Raw genomic sequence first — 23,680 nt, forward strand, 5'->3', positions numbered from 1 at the left:
ATGTTCCTGATTTTTTCTCCACTTTGTAAATAAATCAATGAATACAAATGACAGAGATAATTCGAAACAAGTTTTGCTTTTATTTGATCAATAAACTAGTTTGAAATGACACTGCATACACTGCACCTTACTCTTAGCAAAATTAAAATGTGCATAATGTTGTTCTTTTAGGACCAAATATAAATTATACTTATTATGGAATAATTTTCAAAAAACTAAGTTAAGAGTTTCCTCTGAGAGGCAATACTTCTGTCTTGAATAAAATACTTCTGTAAACAAAAGAATAGCATTGCACATTGCATGCAAATAAATAATAATCTCCAACATTGAAAGAAATAAAGTGCAAACTTTAAACTTTTGTCTTAAATAAAATACGTATGTAAATAAATGTAGAATTGCACGTTGCATGCAAATAAATAAACTCCAACAAATCAATAGATACCAATAATCAATAAATACTAATAAATAATTAATCAAATCAATAAAGTGCAAACCTAAAATGTATGTTTTGAGTAAAATACTACTAAATAATCAAGTAAAACATTGAGAAGACTATAGTTTTAGTAAATGGATAAACGCAGGCTTTTTCATTGTATGTGCACCACATCTTGGCGAACGACTGCTTTAGAGATCGCTCTGTAGATTGTGCTCCTTTCTCATCATACATTGTACCTTTTGTAAATGATTCTACTACAGTAAGCTGTTTTTTAGCTGGAGTTTGTTTTTGTTATGTTCTTGTTCGCCTTGTAAAAAGTTGCATCCCCACTCAGCTCGATGCTTCGTTTTCAAATGCTGGAATAAGTTTGTTGTGCTGTTTCCTTTTTTAAAGGAATTTTGAGGTGTGCAATCATTTGTTCCATACCTGTTGCCGCTAATCTAAACCTCTGACAACACTTTTCTTTTCTTTGGAACAAACGTCTCACTCCCATTTGCGTTAGCATTAGCCATCTTTTGCTAGGTGTGTGAGTCTCCACGAAGGAGATAAGGCGGAAGTTACGGGAGCTCCTGGAGACAAAAAATATGCCGGAGCAAGAGGAGAAAAAACGTTTTTTTTTAAAGAGTCAAATTACTTGAATTTACAAATAAAATCAATTTATCGCTGAGGCCTATCAACAATGTGGATAAAGACTAATATTTTAGGGAGGTAGATGAGAAAGACATATTCATTTACACAAATATGCAACACCAATACCAAAAGATTAGAAAGAGACACTTTGTAAATGCTCATTTTATTTTCTACATTTAAAACACTTCTTACATAACATGCAATGGTGGTGCTTTGGTCCAAAATTTGCATTGATTTTGTTTTACAGACCATTTCTAAGTCTCTTCAGAATGCACCGTTTTGTGGGCAGTCTTATTTAACTTCTTCCATGCCAAGTTCCCATGGACAGTGTCTTCTCTCGTTAGAACTATACGCTACTTTTTATTAGAAATGGCAACAGCAGAGGATTTTAGCATGCATGTGCATGTACGAGCCAGTCTGCCTCACAACAAGAGGAGAGCGAAACATAATTAACTAAGGCCTTGTTCACACTGCAGGTCACTTATGTGACCTGTATTGCATTTTTTCATGTCAATGTGAACAGTGCAATTGACAACAAAATCTTTGAAATTGCAACAAATGCGCTAGGCATTAGACATGTTTACTTACGCAAACAGTGTAGCATGTGTGACGTCATGACATCATGTCTGCATGTGGGTCAAATTGTGTTCACGTTAGACATCGCATTTTGTGAATGTGAACGACTAAATAAAAAGATCGGATTTGACAAAAAAAATCTAATTTGGACATCCTACCCTGCAGTGTGAATGTAGCCATAGTGACTACAACTTTGGACGACAACTAAATAAAAATGGCGAACTCACGCAAAACTATTCAGGTAAACCTTTACCATATACGGAGATATCCGATGATGCAACTAAGGCAAAAGACTTCACTCAAGTCTTAAATTCCAAACGGATTGGAAAAGGGAGAGATGGTTTTATGAATATATTCGCCATGCCTCCATGGTTTGATTTCACATTTTTGGGACTCATGCAAATCCCAAATAAACAAAAAACAGGTACTATTAGGTAAGAAAAGTTGTATAAAAGGACCCATTTAATTTCAAATGTTTTACTTCAAAGTCCAGTATGAGTAAAGTGGGTAGTCAAAACAATGCATTGCAATTCCTCTATACAAATTACTTTTGTGCAATCATACTGTAGATAACAGTATTTATATTTTAACCTAACTTTGTTATGATTATTTTGATAGTGCTGTTCATTTGACAAAGTGTGGCTGTAAACCCAATCATCCAAACCCTGGTGCAGACCAAACAAGCTGACAAAGACTGCTTGGAAAACGCAGTTCTCAGTCCGCAAATAACAAACTCATTCTCTGGTTAAAGTCACTTTATCAGAAATAGGAATGCACAGACAGGAGGCACAAAGGAATGTTAAATTACAGCATATGGAAATGATGAAACTATCACAGTTGATGGGTACAAGTGTAAAATAGAAGTTTCCCCTGTGAAGCATCACCATCTGTTCGGGCAGCCAAGGAACTCTTTTTAACACCTCAGCTTGTAAAAATACTTTTAAAAAACACACAAATCAATCGAGTGCATTTACTTCGGTTTTCATGCAAAAAAACCCCATCACAAATGCTCACCCCATTCACATGCTTTTCAGTTATCCATTATCAATGTATCAAAAGGCATGATTCCCCACAATTGTGTTTAGAATGGCAAACTCTAGACAGTAGGTGTGTCAGTTACATAAAAAGTGACATAACTTGCCAAACAATTCCACTAAAACCAGTCAATGGGCAGTAATAATTTAGCTCCTCCTATCACATTTACCTTGCCAAACTATGAACCTGCCAGAACTGCATTTCCTCATCTTTATCATTTTCCATTCGTTCACATCCAAAACACAATTATCATTCAAGCGAAATATGAAAATGACAGTTTTTTGGCTTTTTCATTTAAAATACCTATTTTTAATGTTTTTCTCTTAAGGTGCAAAGCTTAAAGGGGAGCTATGAAGATTTTAATGTACATCAAAAAAACACTTCCTTGTGGTCTGGATAATATGAATTGAATATACTTTGATGTATATGTTGCAAAAATTTTGCTCCATGGCCACATTTATAACGTACTTTCTGCATGTTTTTGCCAGATGTTCAATTGTGGAGGCGTTCCCAAATTGACAATGAAACCATGCACCGCCTCTCCAAAAGCATCAGAATGTATCTTTTGAAAACATACGCTGTTTAAATATATCTTGAAGTTGCCACAGTTAACTTTATTACATTAGGTAAACCTGCACACTCTCCAATAGATTAAGACCTGCGTAAAAAAGCTGCTTTTTAGCAACATGTACATGTGGTGTTATTATGCACATGTTACGATTAAATGAAAATAATACTTTATCCTACCATTTCTTGAGTTTCTTTAAACTCAGCGAGCCTTATACAGAGGTCCTCCCCCCTCTGGCTAAGAGCTAGACTTAACGCCAAAATAAGTATGTCCACCTTGCTGTGATGTCACAACATAGCAAGACTGCAAAACCCCACGAAAAGATGCATCCAAATCTGCGTGTAAGCTTACGCCAAAATGCATGAACCTCATGATTTGATGCTTTGGCATTGTTTAACATGAGTATCCAACATTTGAACATTAATAAGTCAGAAAAGACAATATTCATCATAAGTCCCCTTTAGTTCATAATGAGACAGGTTGATATTTGCATTTCTATTTCATGTTTGTGTTCTTTTGTCTCAGTCATTTATCCAATCCTATCCACTTTATTTATATAGCACATTTAAAAAAAACCAATAACAGTTTCACAAAGTGCTCCTCACATGTGTAATACATACAGTATACTGTAAATACTCAATATTTCATAGGAAATTAACAAATCCAAGAAGAATATTTGTTTAATGCGTCAACGACTACATCACTGACAGTGACATATTCACACAGGCTCATCATATTCCATACAGTGCTGATGTGCACTATTGCATCTATTTAAAATAAAAAATAATGAGGGAAGAAGGTGAACATAATTTGGACCAATATAAATGCAAAGAGCCTATAAGGTCAAAGTTGGACTAATTAAAACCGCTATAAAATGGCCTGGTGCTGTAAAATTGCTGCATGTAGCAATCAATTAAAAATCACGAGATGGCGTTGGGCAGCAGCAGCCAGGAAATGAATCTGTCAACACATTTCATTATTGTCAGATAACACCGAGAAAATTAAGTTGCAAAATCGCTGTTACAAGCTAGACTTGACTTGCTTATGCATTAAGTCTGTTTGATTATTTCCCATTATCTAATTTTTTCAGTAGTACACAGAAAAATGCTCTTTGCGGGTTTGTTTGGCAATTGGAAAGAATTATAAGTCTAAGGGGAAACCTACATTTGGAGTACGTACAGTAGCACCAGCAAAATTGTACACCATTTTGGGCAATTTGTAGCCGAAAATGCTGCCACAGCTGCAGCACACTTTCAGTGCCATTGTAAAAGAAGATGGATGGAATGGAATGAATCACTAGTAGCTGTGGTAGGGGGCCGGTGTCAATCACGGTCAATTAAATTTGATTATCTCACTTCAAAAGCAATGAGCTCGGCGCCATGTGGCACATACAGTTTCACCATAACTGACAGTCCAAACGGCATGCCTTGTAAAAATCTCAAAGCAGATGAAAAACAGTTGATAGACGATGAGGAAATGTGCTGGGAAGTCACACGATATCTAATTTCAAGATGAAACCCGATTACTTTAGATTACTATCGATAACGGACTTTAATTACTTCAGTTATGAGTTTCTTCAATTAAAACGAGTGCATTGAAGTCCTACATCATCTTTTTTTTAATAGAATAAAATGGTTAAAGATATTACATGTCAAATAGATACTTGTATTTGTCACCAGTTAAAAATGTGTTGCTAAGGAAACATGGGAGTTTTATTTGTCAATGATAAACACTGTTGAATCCATAATTAAACATCACCCACCAGCCTATTGTGAAAATATTCCCTGTTGATTTTGCAGCTAAAGTACAAGGTGGGTTAATCCAGTCTAATTCTTACAATCTAAATCAAATATCAAAACATATATATTTTATTTTTCATTGGAAACTAATTTTGCTTAAACTTAGACACAGTATGAAAAAGATTCTGGAGGTATTTTTTTTGTGTGTGTTCTATAATATTGGTGCAGAATCACTGTTTATTCTTTGCAAAAATGCAAATCTATGAACCGATACGGTACCTATTTACATTATTTTGGAATTGATACCGGTACTTTTATGTGTGTTAATAAATACTAATTATTTTTCAAAATAAAATCTTAGCTGATTATTATATCTGCTGTTCAGTTGTTGTATCTTGTTTCATTATCATATACTTGAGTCGTTTTTTTATGTATAACATTAGGTTGCAATTACAATTGGAAGTCCAAGACGTTAAATGGCAGTACTGTCTACTTTATGGTGTGTGGGCTCGTAAGTTCACTCTTTGCTATATGTAGTCTTTTGTTTTGCCCTAAAGTGTTAATACTGTAAGTATTGTTCTTATTACGCACCAGCTGTTTGATTGTAACGTGCATCCTTATTGTATTTGAAGGCGTTATAATCGCCATGTAAAATTGCTAATGCTCACCATGAGTATGTCAATAGCAAAGCCAATGTATATTAGCATCAAGCTAGCGCAATTTTTGGAAAATTGGAGCCTTACTTAACTTACGTTGGGGAGTGTTTTGAATTAATTGCTTTGTTACCATTAAAAATTGCAACATTATCCACAGGATGTTTGGCTGAGTCCACTCTCCGTGCTGCTGGAGTGATCGCCAAGTGTCAAAGTGCAAAGAGCAACCGGGCGTGACATCACGCACAACCTGTAACATAGCCCTGTTGGATTTTAGGATAATTGGTGCCCGGTAGGACCGGCGGGATTTGGTCAGTGGCAAAACTGCATCGGGTTTGTTACCCATCCCGACTCGCGTATATTTACTTGTGATACATACCACACTTTTACTTTTCCAACAGCTGCCAGATTGTGTCTACCTATAAATTATTTTCCGAGTCGAATTAAATGCAAAACTCGATCTCTGGTGGAAGCAAATAAGCAGACAAATACAAATTACGGCAGGCCTACATGAGAACATGACACAAATGTATACAGATGATAAAATATGATGTGGATGACATTGCCTGCGATGAAAAATTATTGGCATGAGCCAACATGTCAGCAGTAAAATCGTGAATGATGTTTGGAAGATAAAGGTCACAGATGAGGGCCGCAACATTATGTCAGGAAACAGCGAAGCTCTTTAGTGCCCCATGTTGATCCAGTAATACACTATTAAGGCTCTTTCACACATGAACCATATATCATTTTTATCATACAGTGACACGACCAACATGCAACATGACACGCTGTCTGAAAACAATTTGATTTTTGCTTACATTATTGTGGAAGTGAAAAACAACACAATCTGCTGATGCTGAGGGAACCCAGTGAGGTTGTCCTCCTTGAATGTGGAGCGACATGCCACACTGTCTGTAAACTAGCATATCCTCCCCGCCCTGCTTTGTTACGTCTCAACCCTCCGCTGCTTATTACTAACAAGTCAATGCACATGTCTGTTACTAGAACTGTTTGCAAGCCAATAAACAAAGACTCTGCGGTGATCCAACATGAGGAAAATTTGGATTTACAGGGCTCTAACTCCAGATAGAAATTATAAGAATGTAGAATGTGGACTGTGAAAGAATAAATTTACTAGGAAGAAATACGTCGAGATGTCCTCGTTTCTTGAATGATGTGTTATTTCCAATTATAAACAGTATATTTGAAATACCCTCAAAGTCTCCTCTATGAATATAATGACATATAACCAATTGTATAAAGATTAAAACTATATTTACCATTTAGTAGGATTCGGCAATACTGCTGATATACGATAAAAATTATAAGAATTCTTCCAACGATAAAGCTTTTAATAGTATCGTCTAGGAGTGTAACGATTGATCAATACATCGATAGATCAATTTATATTCCTAAATTTTAAGTATATCGATCTGCGCTCGGCAAATTTGCCTTCAGAAGATAGGTATCGATCTAAGGCAAACAAAAAAGGCAAACATTGGCTTTAAGAACGACAGACTTTATATGAAGTTAAACACTTTTAAAAATAAGGACATTAAACGTTAAGTCTATTTTTCTCGTCTGTGAGGTCATCAAAGCAAAAATGGTGTTTAGGACAAGAAACGCAAACACCACAAGACAATATTAATAACACAACTGCTTTCAGTTACAACACGATTGCAAAATCAAATCAAATCAAATCAACTTTATTTATAAAGCACATTTAAAATTTACCACAGGGGTAGCCAAAGTGCTGTACAATGAACAGGTTAAAAGATAAAACGAGTACCGAGCAAACACAACACAACACAAACAGAACACGATAAAAAATAAATAATTAAAATAGAAAAAGCCATAACAAATACAAATGACACAACACAATAAATTAAAGCAGCAACACAACTTACTGTAAAGCTACATAAGACACAACCACCACACTGGGAGTGACAGTGGAAAATAAATAATAAACAATGTTTCTTACATGTACCATTATCACTGGAGGACGAGGAATGGCTAAACATTCTACACTACACATCGTAAGAGGATAGAATAAGCCATGCTAGCCCCTATGCTAGAGCTCTTGAATGTACACAGGGGTAAACGGTACAAATATGATACAAATATCGACAGTAACAATACCAAGTATACTGTAGTATCAGTATATGGTCAATGCAACAGTGATTAGATTAATATTTTGTTATTATTTTTTTGTCGATTTGGTTATTGTTTACAAACTCAGGCAATAAGTCCCTGTCCCTATTCGACATTCTTCTATTCATTTTGTCGATATTAAACCTTGCGCTACTAAACAGCAGATACATGACGTGAATGTAAGGACGGGGACAACAGACGTAACCAGGAAGTGTCCTGCAGGCTAGTCCGTCCCAATTCAGATTGCTCCAGCCACTGCTGGAAGAATCTCGCCAGGACCCACACTTTGTCGACCGCATGGGCTGGGACCTTGGAAAGATGCAGCCCCCACACTGAGATACAGCTAATGTGTGAGGCTCACATCTCAGTATTAAATGGTGTATTTATAACTGAAATATGCCAAGATCATATTTAATATTGTGCAAGGAACTTGTTTACAACATACAATAAATCTCTACTCTTCATCTGAGAGTGGTTAAAGGGGAACATTATCACCAGACCTATGTAAGCGTCAATATATACCTTGATGTTGCAGAAAAAAGACCATATTTTTTTTTAACCGATTTCCGAACTCTAAATGGGTGAATTTTGGCGAATTAAACGCCTTTCTATTATTCGCTCTCGGAGCGACGTCACATCGGGAAGCAATCCGCCATTTTCTCACTTTCGTCGGTGTGTTGTCGGAGGGTGTAACAACACGAACAGGGACGGATTCAAGTTGCACCAGTGGCCCAAAGATGCGAAAGTGGCAAGAAATTGGACGAAATTTGTTCAAAATACGAGGGTGTGGGGAAAGCCGACGAAATGGTCAGTCGTTTGTTCCGCACACTTTACCGACGAAAGCTATGCTACGACAGAGATGGCAAGAATGTGTGGATATCCTGCGACACTCAAAGCAGATGCATTTCCAACGATAAAGTCAAAGAAATCTGCCGCCAGACCCCCATTGAATCTGCCGGAGTGTGTGAGCTATTCAGGGACAAAGGACCTCGGTAGCACGGCAAGCAATGGCGGCAGTTTGTTCCCGCAGCCGAGCGAGCTAAACCCCCTGGATGTCTTGGCTCACACCGCTTCTAGCGTTCCTTATGCCACCGAAGATGATCAAGAGAAGAATATCGACCCTAGCTTCCCTGGCCTGCTGACATCAACTCCAAAACTGGATAGATCAGCTTTCAGGAAAAGAGAGCGGATGAGGGTATGTCTACAGAATATATTAATTGATGAAAACTTTATTCATTACTCGCGGTTTTACGTAAATTATTATACATAAACTGTGTTTACCAATAATTTAGCTTAAAAACATTTATTTTTTTCAATCATTCGAGTACATTCGGGTAGTCTTGTGTAATGCAGTATTTTGTGTCTATTTAGGTATGGTTAACCTGAGTGCTGAAATCGTGGAAAAATATATGTTCTTAGCGCGCCTGAAATGGGCTGTCTGCACTCTCAAAGGGCATGTTGTTGCCAAATGTATTTCATATGCTGTAAACCTAGTTCATAGTTGTTAGTTTCCTTTAATGCCAAACAAACACATACCAATCGTTGGTTAGAAGGCGATCGCCGAATTCGTCCTCGCTTTCTCCCGTGTCGCTGGCTGTCGTGTTGTTTTCGTCGGTTTCGCTTGCATACGGTTCAAACCGATATGGCTCAATAGCTTCAGTTTCTTCTTCAATTTCGTTTTCGCTACCTGCCTCCACACTACAACCATCCGTTTCAATACATGCGTAATCTGTTGAATCGCTTAAGCCGCTGAATCCGAGCTAATGTCGCTATACCTTGCTGTTCTATCCGCCATGTTTGTTTGTATTGGCATCACTGTGTGACGTCACAGAAAAATGGACGGGTGTATATAACGATGGTTAAAATCAGGCACTTAGAAGCTTTTTATAGGGATATTGCGTGATGGGTAAAATTTTGAAAATAACTTCGAAAAATAAAATAAGCCACTGGGAACTGATTTTTAATGGTTTTAACCCTTCTGAAATTGTGATAATGTTCCCCTTTAAAATGTTTTGGTGTTCTTGAATTAGCAACAAAGAGTGAGAAAATGTCTGTGTGTGAACAATGGTGTCCATTAACTGAGGTACTTAGTTATTACCCTTTTTCCCAGAAAAGTGATGCGACTAATCACTGTCCCTGTTCAAGTGGAAGACACACCCGATTAATTGAGACACTGTGTCTAATAGAGTAGGGGCCACTACTTGCGGAAATATGATGAGTTATCAAATAGGGTTTTGAGTAAATACCGTCACTTCACTGGATTCTCAACATATCCACAGACGACAGTGGGCATCTAGCTTAAATACTTACGCTGAAACGCTCTAAAGTTTGGCTGTACTTCACCTCAGAAGATACAAACTCAGCCACCTGCAACAAGTCCTTGAAGGTAATATTGTGCAAAGAGTGTCTTGTAACTTGTCACTGAACAAAAAAGGTTTATATTTCTCCCAAATGCACATTAAATTAAATAACAATTGCGGTTTTGGCTGAATAAGACGATGGATGTTCATGGTTTCTACCCAAAGCTGTCTCGTACACATTTGCACGGCCCAAAGTGTGTGAAAATACACAAAAGCAAAAAACAACAACAACATTGTCCAACAATTTGCAGTCCTACTGTTGTTGCAATAGGCTATGCATTCAATGAAAGCTTACATTAACAGCTAAACTTTGCCAAATTCCCATCATGAGCTGACAACAAACATAACTAATGCGCGTGGGTGTGTTTACCTAGCCCTAAACACAAGGCCACCAATGTGATTAAGCTATCATTTGTTTAATTACTTACAGTATTTCATTCAAATGTATTATAAAAAGGTTGCACAGACGCGTCTTCATGAGGCAGTGTGTAGTAAAAGGGAAGCCTTCCAAGCGTTAACCATCCCGCAATTCTATTAAACAATAATTAAGATTGCAAAAGCAGAAAATGGCTAACTTATCCACCTGTCTCATAGCACGCTAATACAAGCCAGCTAAGGATTGCTCTAGTACACACGGCCAAGGTCAGAGTTGCTGTTAAGAGTTTGTGCTGCCCAAAAGCATTTACGGTACATGCAATTGTCTTGGACACCTCAAAAAAAGCCCAACATTTATTCGATCAGATACATGACAACAGAACTCTAGTAATAAATGTGTGGGTAAAATATCTATATATATATATATATATATATATATATATATATATATATATATATATATATATATATATATCTATATATATATATATATAATAAAGGCATATCCCAGAGAAGCATTTGCTTCTTTTTTTTCTAGAATCCATTAGACTCTCTCAATGCATGCATTAATGTGTTGTTGGTATCTCATAACATAAAAAGGCTTTGAAAAGAGATCTTGAGAGGTGTAGTCAAAGACCATGTCCTCTTGTGTGCTGCTCAGCCCTCTATCCTGGCTGGATCGCTGTCCTCATTACTGTCAGTCAGCATCAGGTTTAGCAGTGCCAGGCTCCTGCACAGCCCCGTGTCCTCTCTGCCCTGCTAGCACTTGCCTGCCTGACTGCTGCCATTGGTAAGCATTGTAAGAACCCCCTCAATCCCCTGGAAAACCTAATTACTCTCTACCAGCAACCAAGGAGACCAGAGCAAAAAAGGAGGTAGCGGAAAGAGGAATCACACAAATGTGCACTCCACTTTCAAGAGACCTAACAATTATTCACACAAGAAACAGTAACTGGTGTGTGCATTTACACATGGTTTATCCCTCTGTGGAAGCATAAACGCTGGCAAAGAAATAACACAAAACATTTTTGAAAACACAAAAAAAGAACATGCATGAATCAAGTGCTTCGACTAACCGTTAACTGGGTCACTCTGTTGGTGATTGTGTTTGACCACCAAACAAACAGTCATTCATTGGTCTGCGCTTTGGCCCCTTTTTCATCTGGAGCAGTTCCACTGTGGCAACTGAAAGCTAAAGAGCTGACAGGTCAGGGAGTTAAACCCATCACTTCCACACAGTGGCCAAAACCACAAGGCGGAAAACGGTCTAGTCCAAATCAGTCAAATAGCATACACAACGACTTCAAGTAGCTATTGCACAAGTTTTTTCTCTCAAGTGAAGACATGTTTTTTTAATTGTTTGCTCTGGACAATGTTGCTCTATACTCCAATGTCTCCACTTTCCTGCAGAAATAAATGTACCTTCTGTCCTTAGTCTCCCCTTGAATAAAATGTGTCTTTAGAAGTAAATACCCTTTTTTTAATCCAGCGTTCGTTAGCATGTCTCGCTCCAACTGATGCTTGAAAATGTGGTGTAGTTGTTGCAGTTTCCTGGAGTACTATTTCAAACGTGCCGTATGTTAACTTGCTCAAAATTTAAATTTTTAAACCAATATTATAAAATAATACCAATAACGGCTAAACAGGTTTAATGGAACAAGTTGAACAAATACATGTTTATACAGTGGTATCTCAACATACAAACTCAATTGGTTCTATGACCAAGCTGGTAACTCAAAATATTTGTATCTCCAACCAACGTTGCCCATTGAAATTAATTGAAATCAATTGAATATGTGCTTGCCACAAACAACATTTTAAACAACCCCATTAACCTCACAAAGTAATGGTGTCTGCAAAAACATACTATTTCACCGTATGTATTTTAGCCAAGTACAACATACTAGGGTAGCACAAAAAATCAGATCATAATCACAATCAAGATTTAGGCAGCTATGTTAAATGAGGGTGATCGCTGCATATTAAATCAAGCACACTCACAACAATTCAGTCAGTCAACAACCAGGGGCCGACCGAAAGATAGTAGATTCATCTGAGAGTAAGTGAGAACAGAGGGTGACAGAAGATCAGCTGGTCGCCTGTTGATCCTGAAAATATTAATAAAAATAAATGAACTATTACATCGATGCCCCGTAACACGCCTTGCCATTATCTAGACACCCACCCTCTCGTTCCCCAAAACCCAGAAATGCTCCCGCGTCGATGAGCCAAAACACACCACATTGAGTTGCACGGCAAAACTGTGTAGGTGTGTACATCCAAACAAATCATCGAGTTGCGGCGACAAGTTAAGCATCAACAACACATACCTTCTTCCCTCAAATGGTTTGCCCGCAACGTGAAGCTAACAATCCAAATAGAGCTCACAGAGCAGGCCGCCTGCCTCGCACGCAAAGCCCTGACGACCGGCTACAAGAAGCCAGGTGCCCAAAATACAGACTACTCCAACATAAACTGTACACCAGCCATCTCTCAAACCACACCAAAATAACGAAAGTAATAATATTTTATTTGGCCAAAGACATATGTCATATACTGTGGGGCAGTAGTGTTCCTTGTAGTTTGTATCTTCTGTGCCTAATGTGATTTTTTTTACCTGTTTGCACTTTATGATCGCACTCTGCAATGGCATATTTATTTTTCGTTAGGCCTTTGTCTTTTGTAAAATTGAGGGGTTTTTTTTAAGTTAAATTTTGAAAAGAAAACTATGTTTATATACTGTTTAGTAAGTAAAATAGTAAGTGCAATAAAAATAGGTTTTCCATAACAGTAAATAATCGTGATTAATAATCATGAATTCAATATTGATAAAAAAAATCATTGCGATTATTATTTTGGCCATAATCGTGCAGCCATACAACATACAAAAACATATGTTTTCCTCCTTATGGCTTTGTTCTCATGATATGATATTTTCCTAATAAAATTATGACTGATTTCGTTCTACTTCTCTCTGATGTTGCAACAAAGGAGGAAGCATTCTGTTTTGCCTCAAATGCTTTGAGACGTGATTAATCAACAATTAAACCCACATCATTTTAATCAAGAAAACTGCTCATTATGACCATGTCCTAGTTAGTACATTTTATTGAATTACTGTAAATATGTTTTGTTTGTGTGCAGAAGATTAGATGTAAAAAGGCAACAAGTTGTATTTTCCCTTTATGTCAAGTCATATCGCATGTAAAAAAGTAAAGTCACCTCAGTCAAGCCAATATATTTTTGCTCCTGAAATGTCTTCCTCCTCACTGTCTAATGTAAAAGGTCTACAATGCTCTAATAATGTTCTGATTAAACTTACCCTGACCATTTGTCTGTTTGAAAGCTAGCGGTTCAACAATATGTACAGGCTACATCAGAGTGGTATTGAAGCCACACCTTTGACCTAATAACTTGTTTTCCATGAAAGTCTCACTCATACTTGCATCCTTCGTTTCACAGAGTTTATGGACAATAGCTGTGCATCGGTTTGTGAGCGGGGCATGACAATGAATATTTTCTATGAACCAGCTTGTGTCTGGCATGTCTTTCCTTGCTATGGACTGCCTCTTGGTTACAATGGAGTATGTAAAACCCATTTCAAATCCCATTTATCCTGAAGAATAAAACCAATGTCTTTCCTTTGGGACATCTTGGTTATTTGCAGCTACAGCACAAGTGCTGTGCCATATACGCTGAAATGCCATGTCAAGTTTGTAAAAAAAAATTTGCCGTGAGAGAATATGCACAGCAAGATTGCCCTGAAATATGAAGGCTCCAATAAGAAAATATCCCTCTTCATAGGACAAATATATGGGTGGGCTCATTGTCAAGCTGAACAAAAGATATTGATATAGCACTCTGGTCCTTGTTGAGGACTTTTGTCCTTGATTATTTGTCAGACTTGTGCAGCTGTGGAGAGTTGGAACAGCAAACTGGTGCTTTTAATAAACCCCAAAATACATTTAAAGGGGCTGGCAGTCACAGAAGTTTAATTTACCCAGCAGTGAGCTATGTCATTCAAAATGAGGATCATTTTGAGATGAGGAATATCATATTGTTAAATCTAGAACAAATAACTGAGCAAAGTATAAGATGGTGTTTATAAGATTGTGTAATACTAAAATAAGTTCCAAAGTCTGCAATAGTGAGGCATTGAGAGATTAAGACAGACAGGAATATTATACTGCAGAATATACAATAAATGTGAAGCAGAAACCCAGGGGATACATTTCTTCCTCACAGCATCATTACTAGAATTTATTAAAATGTAATGTGTGCATCTCTTAAGCCACAATACACTGGAGAGGCTTTTCTGCATGTTAGATCATTAAGCAAACAGTCCCAGAAAATGACGTGCAAACCACAGGAAAGTGGATTGACTGAGGAGACCAGTCAATTTGCCCGTCATGGAAAATGTGTGCAAGATAGAGAGGAAATGAAATAGGCAAATGGATAAAAAAGGAGCTGTGTGTGAAATGAAAAAGGAGAACTAAGACATAGCTGCCAGCAATAGAGCAGATTTGACAGCCTGCCGTTAAAAAAGAAGCCGCAGTCACAGGTGTCAGCCTGGAGTGAAATATAGGACAGTACTTTGACATTATATCCTTGAATTACCTCAATCAATGTACAAGCATGCTCAGTCTTTCTCTTAGCTGACGTTGAAAACATGCAGCTAAAGTTCCAGGAGAAAAATGGCCTCATACACAAAACACAATACATGTCTATGAGTGTTGTCACAGCTGTCTCTGTTCAGGTCAAATTTATTTGTGCACAGTCTCCTTTCTGCATGCCAAAATCTCCCAGAAACACAGCAACTACCAGAACAGGAGAGCCTTCCAGGCAAATCCCTTAGTGAGGTGCGAGGGAAAAGGTTACGCCCCTTGCTCTCTAAAAAAGATGCTGCTTCGTCCTTTAATTTCCATAACAAGCCATCACAACCCATCTCCCACTGAAGCGGCCGCAGTCCCACTGGCAATTAAAATCATGCTGTGATCTGCCATGATTGTGTAGCGCTGTACTGTGGGAAACAAAAGAGGCGACAGCAGCAGTAATGACACCTACCGTCGAACGGTAAATCTCCAGCAATGTTGGTAGAAGACGTTGCTTTGATTTCTACAGGAAAAACAGAGCGGGCCTTGTCATAAATGTCCCGATGATACTTGCGAGGAAATATCAAGCAAGGCAAAGCGGAAAGAAAAAGCCTCTGAATTTAAATGTTTCAACAGGAAACTGGGGGGGTACTTTTGCACTAAACTTTTTGGCTCAAAATGTACTATCGTATACTAAGAAGGAAAGCAAGATTGCACATAAACATGCTAACCTATTTCCACAAAATATTGTAGGGTATATGCTATAGATCAGGGGTGGCTAAAGTGGGGCCTGCGGGCCAAAATTTGGCCCGCCAAACGGTGGCTTCGCAAATTTAAGACATATTCATACTGACCTTTTAAGCTTACTTGGCAGTAGGGGTGTCCCGATCCGATATTGATACCACATATTGGTCCAATTTTAGCATAAAAAAACAAGCATCAAATTGACTTGCATCTAAACTTTCCAATATTAGTTTTACCACACGCAGCGTGTTTACTTACGGGGCAGCCAGTTAACATTTAAATGTCCTCCAATGGGTTGTATTCCGTCATGTGACCAGAGTGCGAGCTATCTGAGTATGCAAGTGCCCTATCATGAAAAGCAGTTACAAACAAAAAATGCAAACTATGCAATGGAACCTATTCCTATACGTAAGCAAAAAAAAAAAGATTTGTCGAGTGGTATCAAGGGTTATCTGTCGTTTGTCTGTGTTCCCAGACATGTCGAACAACATTGTGCTCCAGACGCCATTCTACACAACAAAACAGATGAAAACTTGGAAAAGCATGGAGGTCTACAACTTCTTTGTGTGTGGCTGGGTCAAGGAAATTGGTATCAAGATTCTCCCAGATCAATATGCATCGTTTTTGCTTGTGTACATTTGTATTTCATGATTTAACTCTGCGTCTCCAGCCATGTTTGTTGACTTTTTGTTGCACACGCCGTTTACGAGTAGGAGTGTTTTACCCGTCTTCATCAAAGTATAACTATAGATCTCAACATTGAGTATGTGCTGAAAGCTTCATTTAGGATTGCTGCCTTTGGTAACTCTTTTAGGTTTTGCTTACTTTTGCTTTCTTTTATAGAGAATCGCCAAGAAGTTGGTTTACAAAACACTCGTAGCAAAATAGGTTTTAAGTAGTCCGGAAAAAAAAAATACAAATAGTATCAAAATAATGCTTAAATGGGAAATATTAAATGCTAAAAGTATATCAAACAAACCTTTAACGAAGTGATCACTGCAAGCTTGTGTGTTATTCGACTCCATCTATTCACTTGGACTGGAGTGCGTGGCCCTTTTCTTGTCGTTTTTTGGAACATTTTGCACTCTTTCGCCGTTCTTGGCTCTCGAGGAACTCTAAAGAAACTCTCATAATTTTCGCAATTTTAACAATTCCAACACCCTAGAGTAAAACAATCCAAACAGAGGGCATTTTTCTTCGTAAAAGGCAAAATGCCACCCAGGATGCTATGACATAAGATGCTCGCTGGCCCGCCACTTCGAGTCTCACATATTTAATGAGCTGAACATGACACCAAATGAATACAACCTATAAGCTCACAATGTTGTTTTTTTCTTCTTTTTCAGTCAAGTCATTTACAAAAGGTAAACTTTAGGCTACTCACAGCTACTTAACAGCTAAACACATAATAGCACACCAGCTAAACATACTGTACAAATAATGTGTTCTTAATTGAGCAATATTGCAGTCCAAAACAGCACATTTGTCAATATAAAAAAGCATCAATTAAATATAGTTCAATGTTACTAAAACATACAGGCAAAGGTGAAATAGAAAGTATCCAGTAACAAGCGTGCCCGCATCATTCAACTTACTGTGTCATGACCTTAACTTGATTAAGAAAAAGGGACAAGCGGTATAAAATGGATGGACAATTATTTAATTAAAAACAATTACCACTCCACTTCAGTTTAACGACAGATTAGGTCCATTCCAGATGGTTAATAGTAAATCATTTAAAGTTTTTTATACCTACCAACATTCTTTGTTTGACTAATTACACTTGATCAAAACTTTTTTAATATTCCCCTCCACAAAATAATAAAAGTATGTATAATTCCCGCTGACAACGTATTTGGATCAATATCAGTATCATATCGGAAGTGAAAAAGTTTGGGTCACGCTAACCATCATTGATGGCATGTTCGCCAGGCTTACTAGTTGGCTAACTAATTGCCATCTATCATTGTTAGTGATACTAAATATAGAAACTTTTTGGCTATTTCTGTTTCACGCTTAAAATTGTTGTGTTTGGTGCGTGGACCATTGGCACATTTTTACTTTGGCCCTTGGAGGCAAAAAGTGTGGGCACCCCTGCTATAGATGAAGAGGAGTACGTTTTTGTTTTGTTTTATTATTAGGTTTTTTTCCAGAAAAATAACAATCATGAATTTTAATGCAAGAGCTTCTGTAGAAAGATAAATAACTGAACCACTTAATTGTGGGATCTAAATTAAGATAGGTAGAATTCAGTGTTCTAACAAGTGCTATTGTAGATTTATTTAACCAATAAAAATATATAATTAATTGGGACAAGTCTAATCCTCCTTTCCATATTGGAATAAATGCATTTGTGTTTGGGCTTAAATGGTGTCTTATTATGCAAAAACAACTTTTGTTACCTGTTGGCACTTGTTTTTGTGAATTTGGGATACCCTTAAGTCCCGAAAATTTGAATCCAAACTTGGCGGCTGGTATTAATGAAACACTTTTGCCTCTTTCCAAATGAGCCGTTAGGAATTTGAGACCATTGTGACGCGTTTTGCCTTAGTTACGTCAGCGTATCTCCATACATAGAAGTTACGTGAAGAGCTTTGCAGGATTCCGCCATTTTTATTTAGTTGTAGTCCCATGTTGTAGTCAATAAGTTCCTCATTTACACTGTTGGCATTTATTGTAAAAAGTAGTGTAAAGTTCTAATTTGTATATGTCAGTAGACTCCATATGAAAGCCCTAAAAACTACAACATGGCTGATGGGTTGGAGATGCAGTCAAAGGGGGCTTCGCCTGGAAGAAGGCTTTGCCACGTAAATAAGTCTGCCCACAAAACGGCGCATTGTGAAGAGACAGCTGTTTGAAGATAGTCTGTAAAACAAAATCCATGCAAAATGTGTACCAAAGCAACATTACATGTAGAATTACATGTAGAACACAAGGACGTGTTTAAATATAGAAAACCTAAATCATGATATGACCCCTTTAAAGACGGATAAATCTAGGGACAAGCGGTAGAAAATGGATGGATGAATGGAAATCTTTAAATTGTGGCTTTTACAGGCAGCAAACAGTATAAGAAAGAGGAAGAAACTAGCTGCCCTCTCTGCTGGGAAACATTTAAAAAATGCAGTGCACCCTGCAGAGCATCAGGGAACTCACAGAATCATGTGACTGTGACGACCATCATAATGATGAGATGAGATGCACCAGGCTTCAGCTTAGCAGGTGATTAATTAATCCATCGTAGTGTACATTTGGCTCTCATTCATTACTCAGGGGTGCGAGAGGGACGTGGCTTTATCAGAAAACAAGAAAACCCTCGAGTTGTTGTCACCAACTACTTGCCGCATCGAGAAACCAATTTCCTGAACATGTCAAACAATTAGCCGGTACAACACAAATGTAATAATATACATGAAGATTTAATGTTGTTATAGCTGTATTCCTAACCATATTCCTAAAAACGCCATTACTATTTGTGCCTACCACAAGGATAATTTACATTATTAATGCACGTAAAAAAGGATGATAGTGCTGACTCTTAAAGTAAAAAATAAAGCACTTCAGGTTATTTCCATCTGCAATAAAAAATAAAGCCTTGCTTAAACCCAGTCAAGTTGCACTTTACAAATAAACATTATATCACATCACTTAATAATCCATTTATACACATCTGTCAATCAATTTCAAAAGCAACGTCATCCTTGAATATCTGCATTGATACCATTGACCTGCCCCGCAAGCGCATCTGCTATTTCCTTATTCAAGATAAGCTTGAGTCCTGTGACAGGTTTCTTTGTAATGTGGACGACGGGCTGCATTTCTTTAGCACTTTACTGTGATGTGCAGAATACTGGCTTGTCTCCCCCTGTTTTTGACCATTACCAATATGCAGATGCTTTGATGGTCACAAATAAACGAGATTAGTGTAATGAAACATATACATTAGTTGCCAATGAAGATGTGACGCAAAAGCTTCTGTACGTGCTTGGTGACTTATTTGTCACTTAAGACTATATTCTTAACCCTTTGATTCAGGTATTACAATGCCCATAAAACCTTTCCTTCATTTTAAGTTAGGTAGTTGCATGGTTGTCCGGTATCTCAATCTTTTAATAATTGCTGTCTAAATGCTCGTTGGAGTGGAAGCGTTCATATTTTTTGCCACAGGGAGTAACACAGTCTGATACAAGTTGTTTTCCCTTTTTCGTGTGATCCTGTCATCCCGGTGCAAACACCTTCACTTGTTTACAGCCAAATGTCCTCTGTGTTCACCTTCACTTCCTGTCTGTTTCCAGCATTAGTCTACGTGCCGTACATAATGCAGAGTTTTACCGTACTGGAGCATTCGGCAGTTAAGAGGTCATTGTCAGGGTTACTGATGAGGTCATTGTTAGCCCTGAGAACATTAGAGCTGATTGGTGCGTCACAATTTTGATTCCAAAGCCAGTGTCTCGTTCATGCACCTGCCAAGCTGAGCTCTTTTAAACTCGAACGGGGTCAACTCGGAAGCTGCATGTGAGCAGCCAAGCAGGCAAGCAGGGAGTGGGGAGATGTGGGGCGATTGAAGGAAAATGCGAATCAGACCGCAATTCCTACATAGGAAGCTAGAATGTATTTGAAAACAGGAAATACCACACAAATACACAATCTTAATCTGTCTTAAGAAATGCATTATATTACTGTGTCACATCTAAAGGGATGTTAATGAGTCTGGCTTAGTGGAGAACAAGTGACAAACTTACCACTGATCTCCCATTAAATCATCATGTTCTTTGGCTTTGTGAGTCAATGCTGATGACTACACATGAAACTCTTTCATAAAGCGACTTTCTAATGCACAGGGAAGAAGAAAATGTCTTTTGAGTTTTTCTAACTGTTTTTTTTTTACGAGTCAAAAGCCCTGCTTGTAAAGCAGAAAAGTGCTGCAATACAATCTAGTGTGTTACAGCCTTCACATTAAATGCTAAGGGGGGGTGATGTGAGAGGGCATGTCAACAAAGCCCTTGACTGTGCTGCGGCACCATCTGCACACGTTGCATATTTAATTGTCAATAGAGCTGCTCAAGACCAGCAATCAAGCAAAGAAAACGCCTATGCAAAAGATATTGTGCATCATGAACAACAGCCCCAGCATGATTGGAGTTTTGTTTCCATGCTAATTGTGACAACGTCTACATGCAGGCTCCAAATTAAAGATATTCCTAAACCATTTATGTCAATATGTTCCTTTTGACTCTGAATATTAAAGAAAAAACACTTCCAGAAAATGTAATCCATAGATTTCTCACAGCACAAAGCCATTCATTATTAAAAAAAAAATGTTTACATGGATGTGCTCCCCTAAAGCTGAAGACCAAAGACAGGACATTGTCATTGACATTGATTTCTAATTTTCTTCCACACCAAAGTCAAATGATAACTGCACAAGTTTGTCTTCGAATGCAAATAAATCAATTTGCAACAACAGTTTCGTGACTAAGCACTAGAATGAGGGGTAGCATGAAAACAGGAAGGATGGAAAAGAAATATTTTTAAATGTGCAGAGAAGAAACAAGGTGAGAACAATGTAGCCAGACAAGGTATTTCTCTAAAGCAAACAGACAAGCCCTGCCTCTTTGAATCTGCGGTGTGGCCACAGAAAATTAGGTATGGTGGTGACATGAGACATAATCATTTTCTCCAAGCAGGCCTGGTGACCAATTTATTCTTACCTTAGGCTGGGCGCGACGTGGAAAGGCAACCTTAGGATCAATCTAAAGAAGAGGAGAAAAAAACGGCGATGTTGAGATATTTTCAAAACATTAAAATTAATATTTCTTCACTCTAATCCTACAAAAATCCCCACAGTGCAATCAGTCACATGGGCCCCACCTGCGGCCTCTGTCACCAAAGAATAAATATTGGCATTTTATATCAGCAAATTAATTATTCAGTAGATTCAAATGTGACTTTTTATGAACACTGATAATTTACCAAAACCTTTTACGGTTTACAAATGCTGCATAATCAGGTGGTTGTAAGACATGCAATCTGCTCTTAAAAGGATGAGGTGTTTTCCTAAACTAAAGCTGTATTCAAAAACAGTCAGTGCAATCTCAGAAAAAGAAAAAAAAATGTTTACAGACACCGCAGCATGACATGAAAATCATTCCTTCTGCCGTCCAAAGTATGCTTATTTAAATTAAACAAGGGTCGGATGATTAATCAAATACTGAGATAAGTTTGTTTATTTTATTTTTGTAGAAGAATGATGCTTGATGATTGCTGAACACTCCAACCATAAGTCATGTGTCTATCTTCCATCTGACTCAATGTTATTTGATCAGTCAAAGACTTGGTTCATGATCCATATGACCAGGTCATTTGTAAAACATTGTTTATTACACTACGCACTGACTCATCCATGTTAGAACATAAACCCTAATGAGAAATAAGCAATCATGTCAATTGACTTTTGGGTGATGAGATACATTTCTACTTACTGAATCCCTGATGTGATAACCTCGCTCATTGCATTTTAAGTTTCAGGAATGAGTCTGTGTTATGACTAGGCAGTAAGCACAAAACAACCCCACATGTTATGCTAAACTTTACATCTTGAGTGCTGTATTTTATTCAGACGATTTGCTGGCCATGTTCCGTCTCCTCATTACGTTCCATGGCAAAGCTCCATGACACATTCAAGATCCCTTCATTTGACTGGGCAACAAACCATCAGAAACAGCATATTCATTACTACTGATCAGTGTCGAACAATGTCCAGGCCACAATTAATGCCGCCTTTGCCAGCAGATATAAAAATTAAATGTTGAAATACTGTACTGTACAAATAAATAAATAAAGACTTTGGCATGGGGACAAGCCACACCAACCACCATTTGACTAGCCATAGTCATTATGGTGGAGACTCGCTGTTCCTCTGACCAGGATTAAACTGATTGAATATGACAGGGAGAAAATGAACATCCTAGGCTGGTGACGCCTCCAAATAATAAGCAGGATGGATCAGATGAGCGCGTTTCTCCGTCTCATGCTTGTTATGTTATTAGCTTAATTTCCCCCATTAATTTCCCTGGTATGAAGGTATGTCATACCAGGAGTATTTGGAGGAGTGGGGGGTGTCTCATCAACCTTGTACTTGCAATTAACCACACAATGTCATCATAAATGCACACTGAAGAATGTAAGGCTCTTTCTCATTTATATGTATATGATTTTTACTTTTCCATTTTCATTGTCATGTTTATGTTTGTACTGCATATTATATGGAACTATTTGCAATCACGGCAGTCAATTTTGGGCGTTCATAAAAGTTATTCCTTTGTCGCAGATGGATGCTATTTACAAAACGCATACCTTGCTGGGGAAAAGAGTAGAAATGAAGTGAAGGAGAAAAACATCTGCACAGTTCAATTAAGCCAATGAGGCTGACTACGTTTTAATGTGTTTGAAGGGAAACCATGATGCGCTTTGTCATCGCCATCATTTTTGCCCGTCTCAGTTATTACGGTTATCTGTGTAAATCAGGTCAAAATGAGAAATGAATTCAATAACACCTGAGTATGGCAACCTTGCTTGTAATGAATTTCATTTAAAGATTTGTTTTAGCACTTAGCCTCTGGCTTAACCAATTGAAACTCAATTACTTTGCGCACCTTGTTTGAGCAAAGACAACACCTCATGCTTGGAATATCAAATTCCAGTGCTTTCTAACCTACTTTGAGGTCATCAGGCACATATTACTTACTATTTTGTCATTTGACAGCATCTTCTCTGTTCACCTTCTTTTTTCAGTGTACATACAATTAGGAGAAAAAA

At 37.7% G+C, this 23,680-nt stretch overlaps 1 protein-coding gene across 7 annotated transcripts in view; it reads right to left on the reverse strand.

Moving 5' to 3' along the window:
• The window catches only part of msi2b (musashi RNA-binding protein 2b), a 626,013-nt gene that overhangs the window by 548,197 nt on the left and 54,136 nt on the right, over positions 1-23,680 (reverse strand). For all 7 annotated transcript variants that reach the window (XM_061962104.1, XM_061962107.1, XM_061962103.1 and 4 more), the window contains one exon: positions 21,574-21,615. In XM_061962104.1, the coding sequence (XP_061818088.1) occupies positions 21,574-21,615 (42 nt within the window). The remainder of the gene's footprint in view (positions 1-21,573; positions 21,616-23,680) is intronic.

Source organism: Nerophis lumbriciformis, linkage group LG09 (assembly GCF_033978685.3).
Source record: "Nerophis lumbriciformis linkage group LG09, RoL_Nlum_v2.1, whole genome shotgun sequence".
NCBI classification, from domain to species: Eukaryota; Metazoa; Chordata; class Actinopteri; order Syngnathiformes; family Syngnathidae; genus Nerophis; species Nerophis lumbriciformis.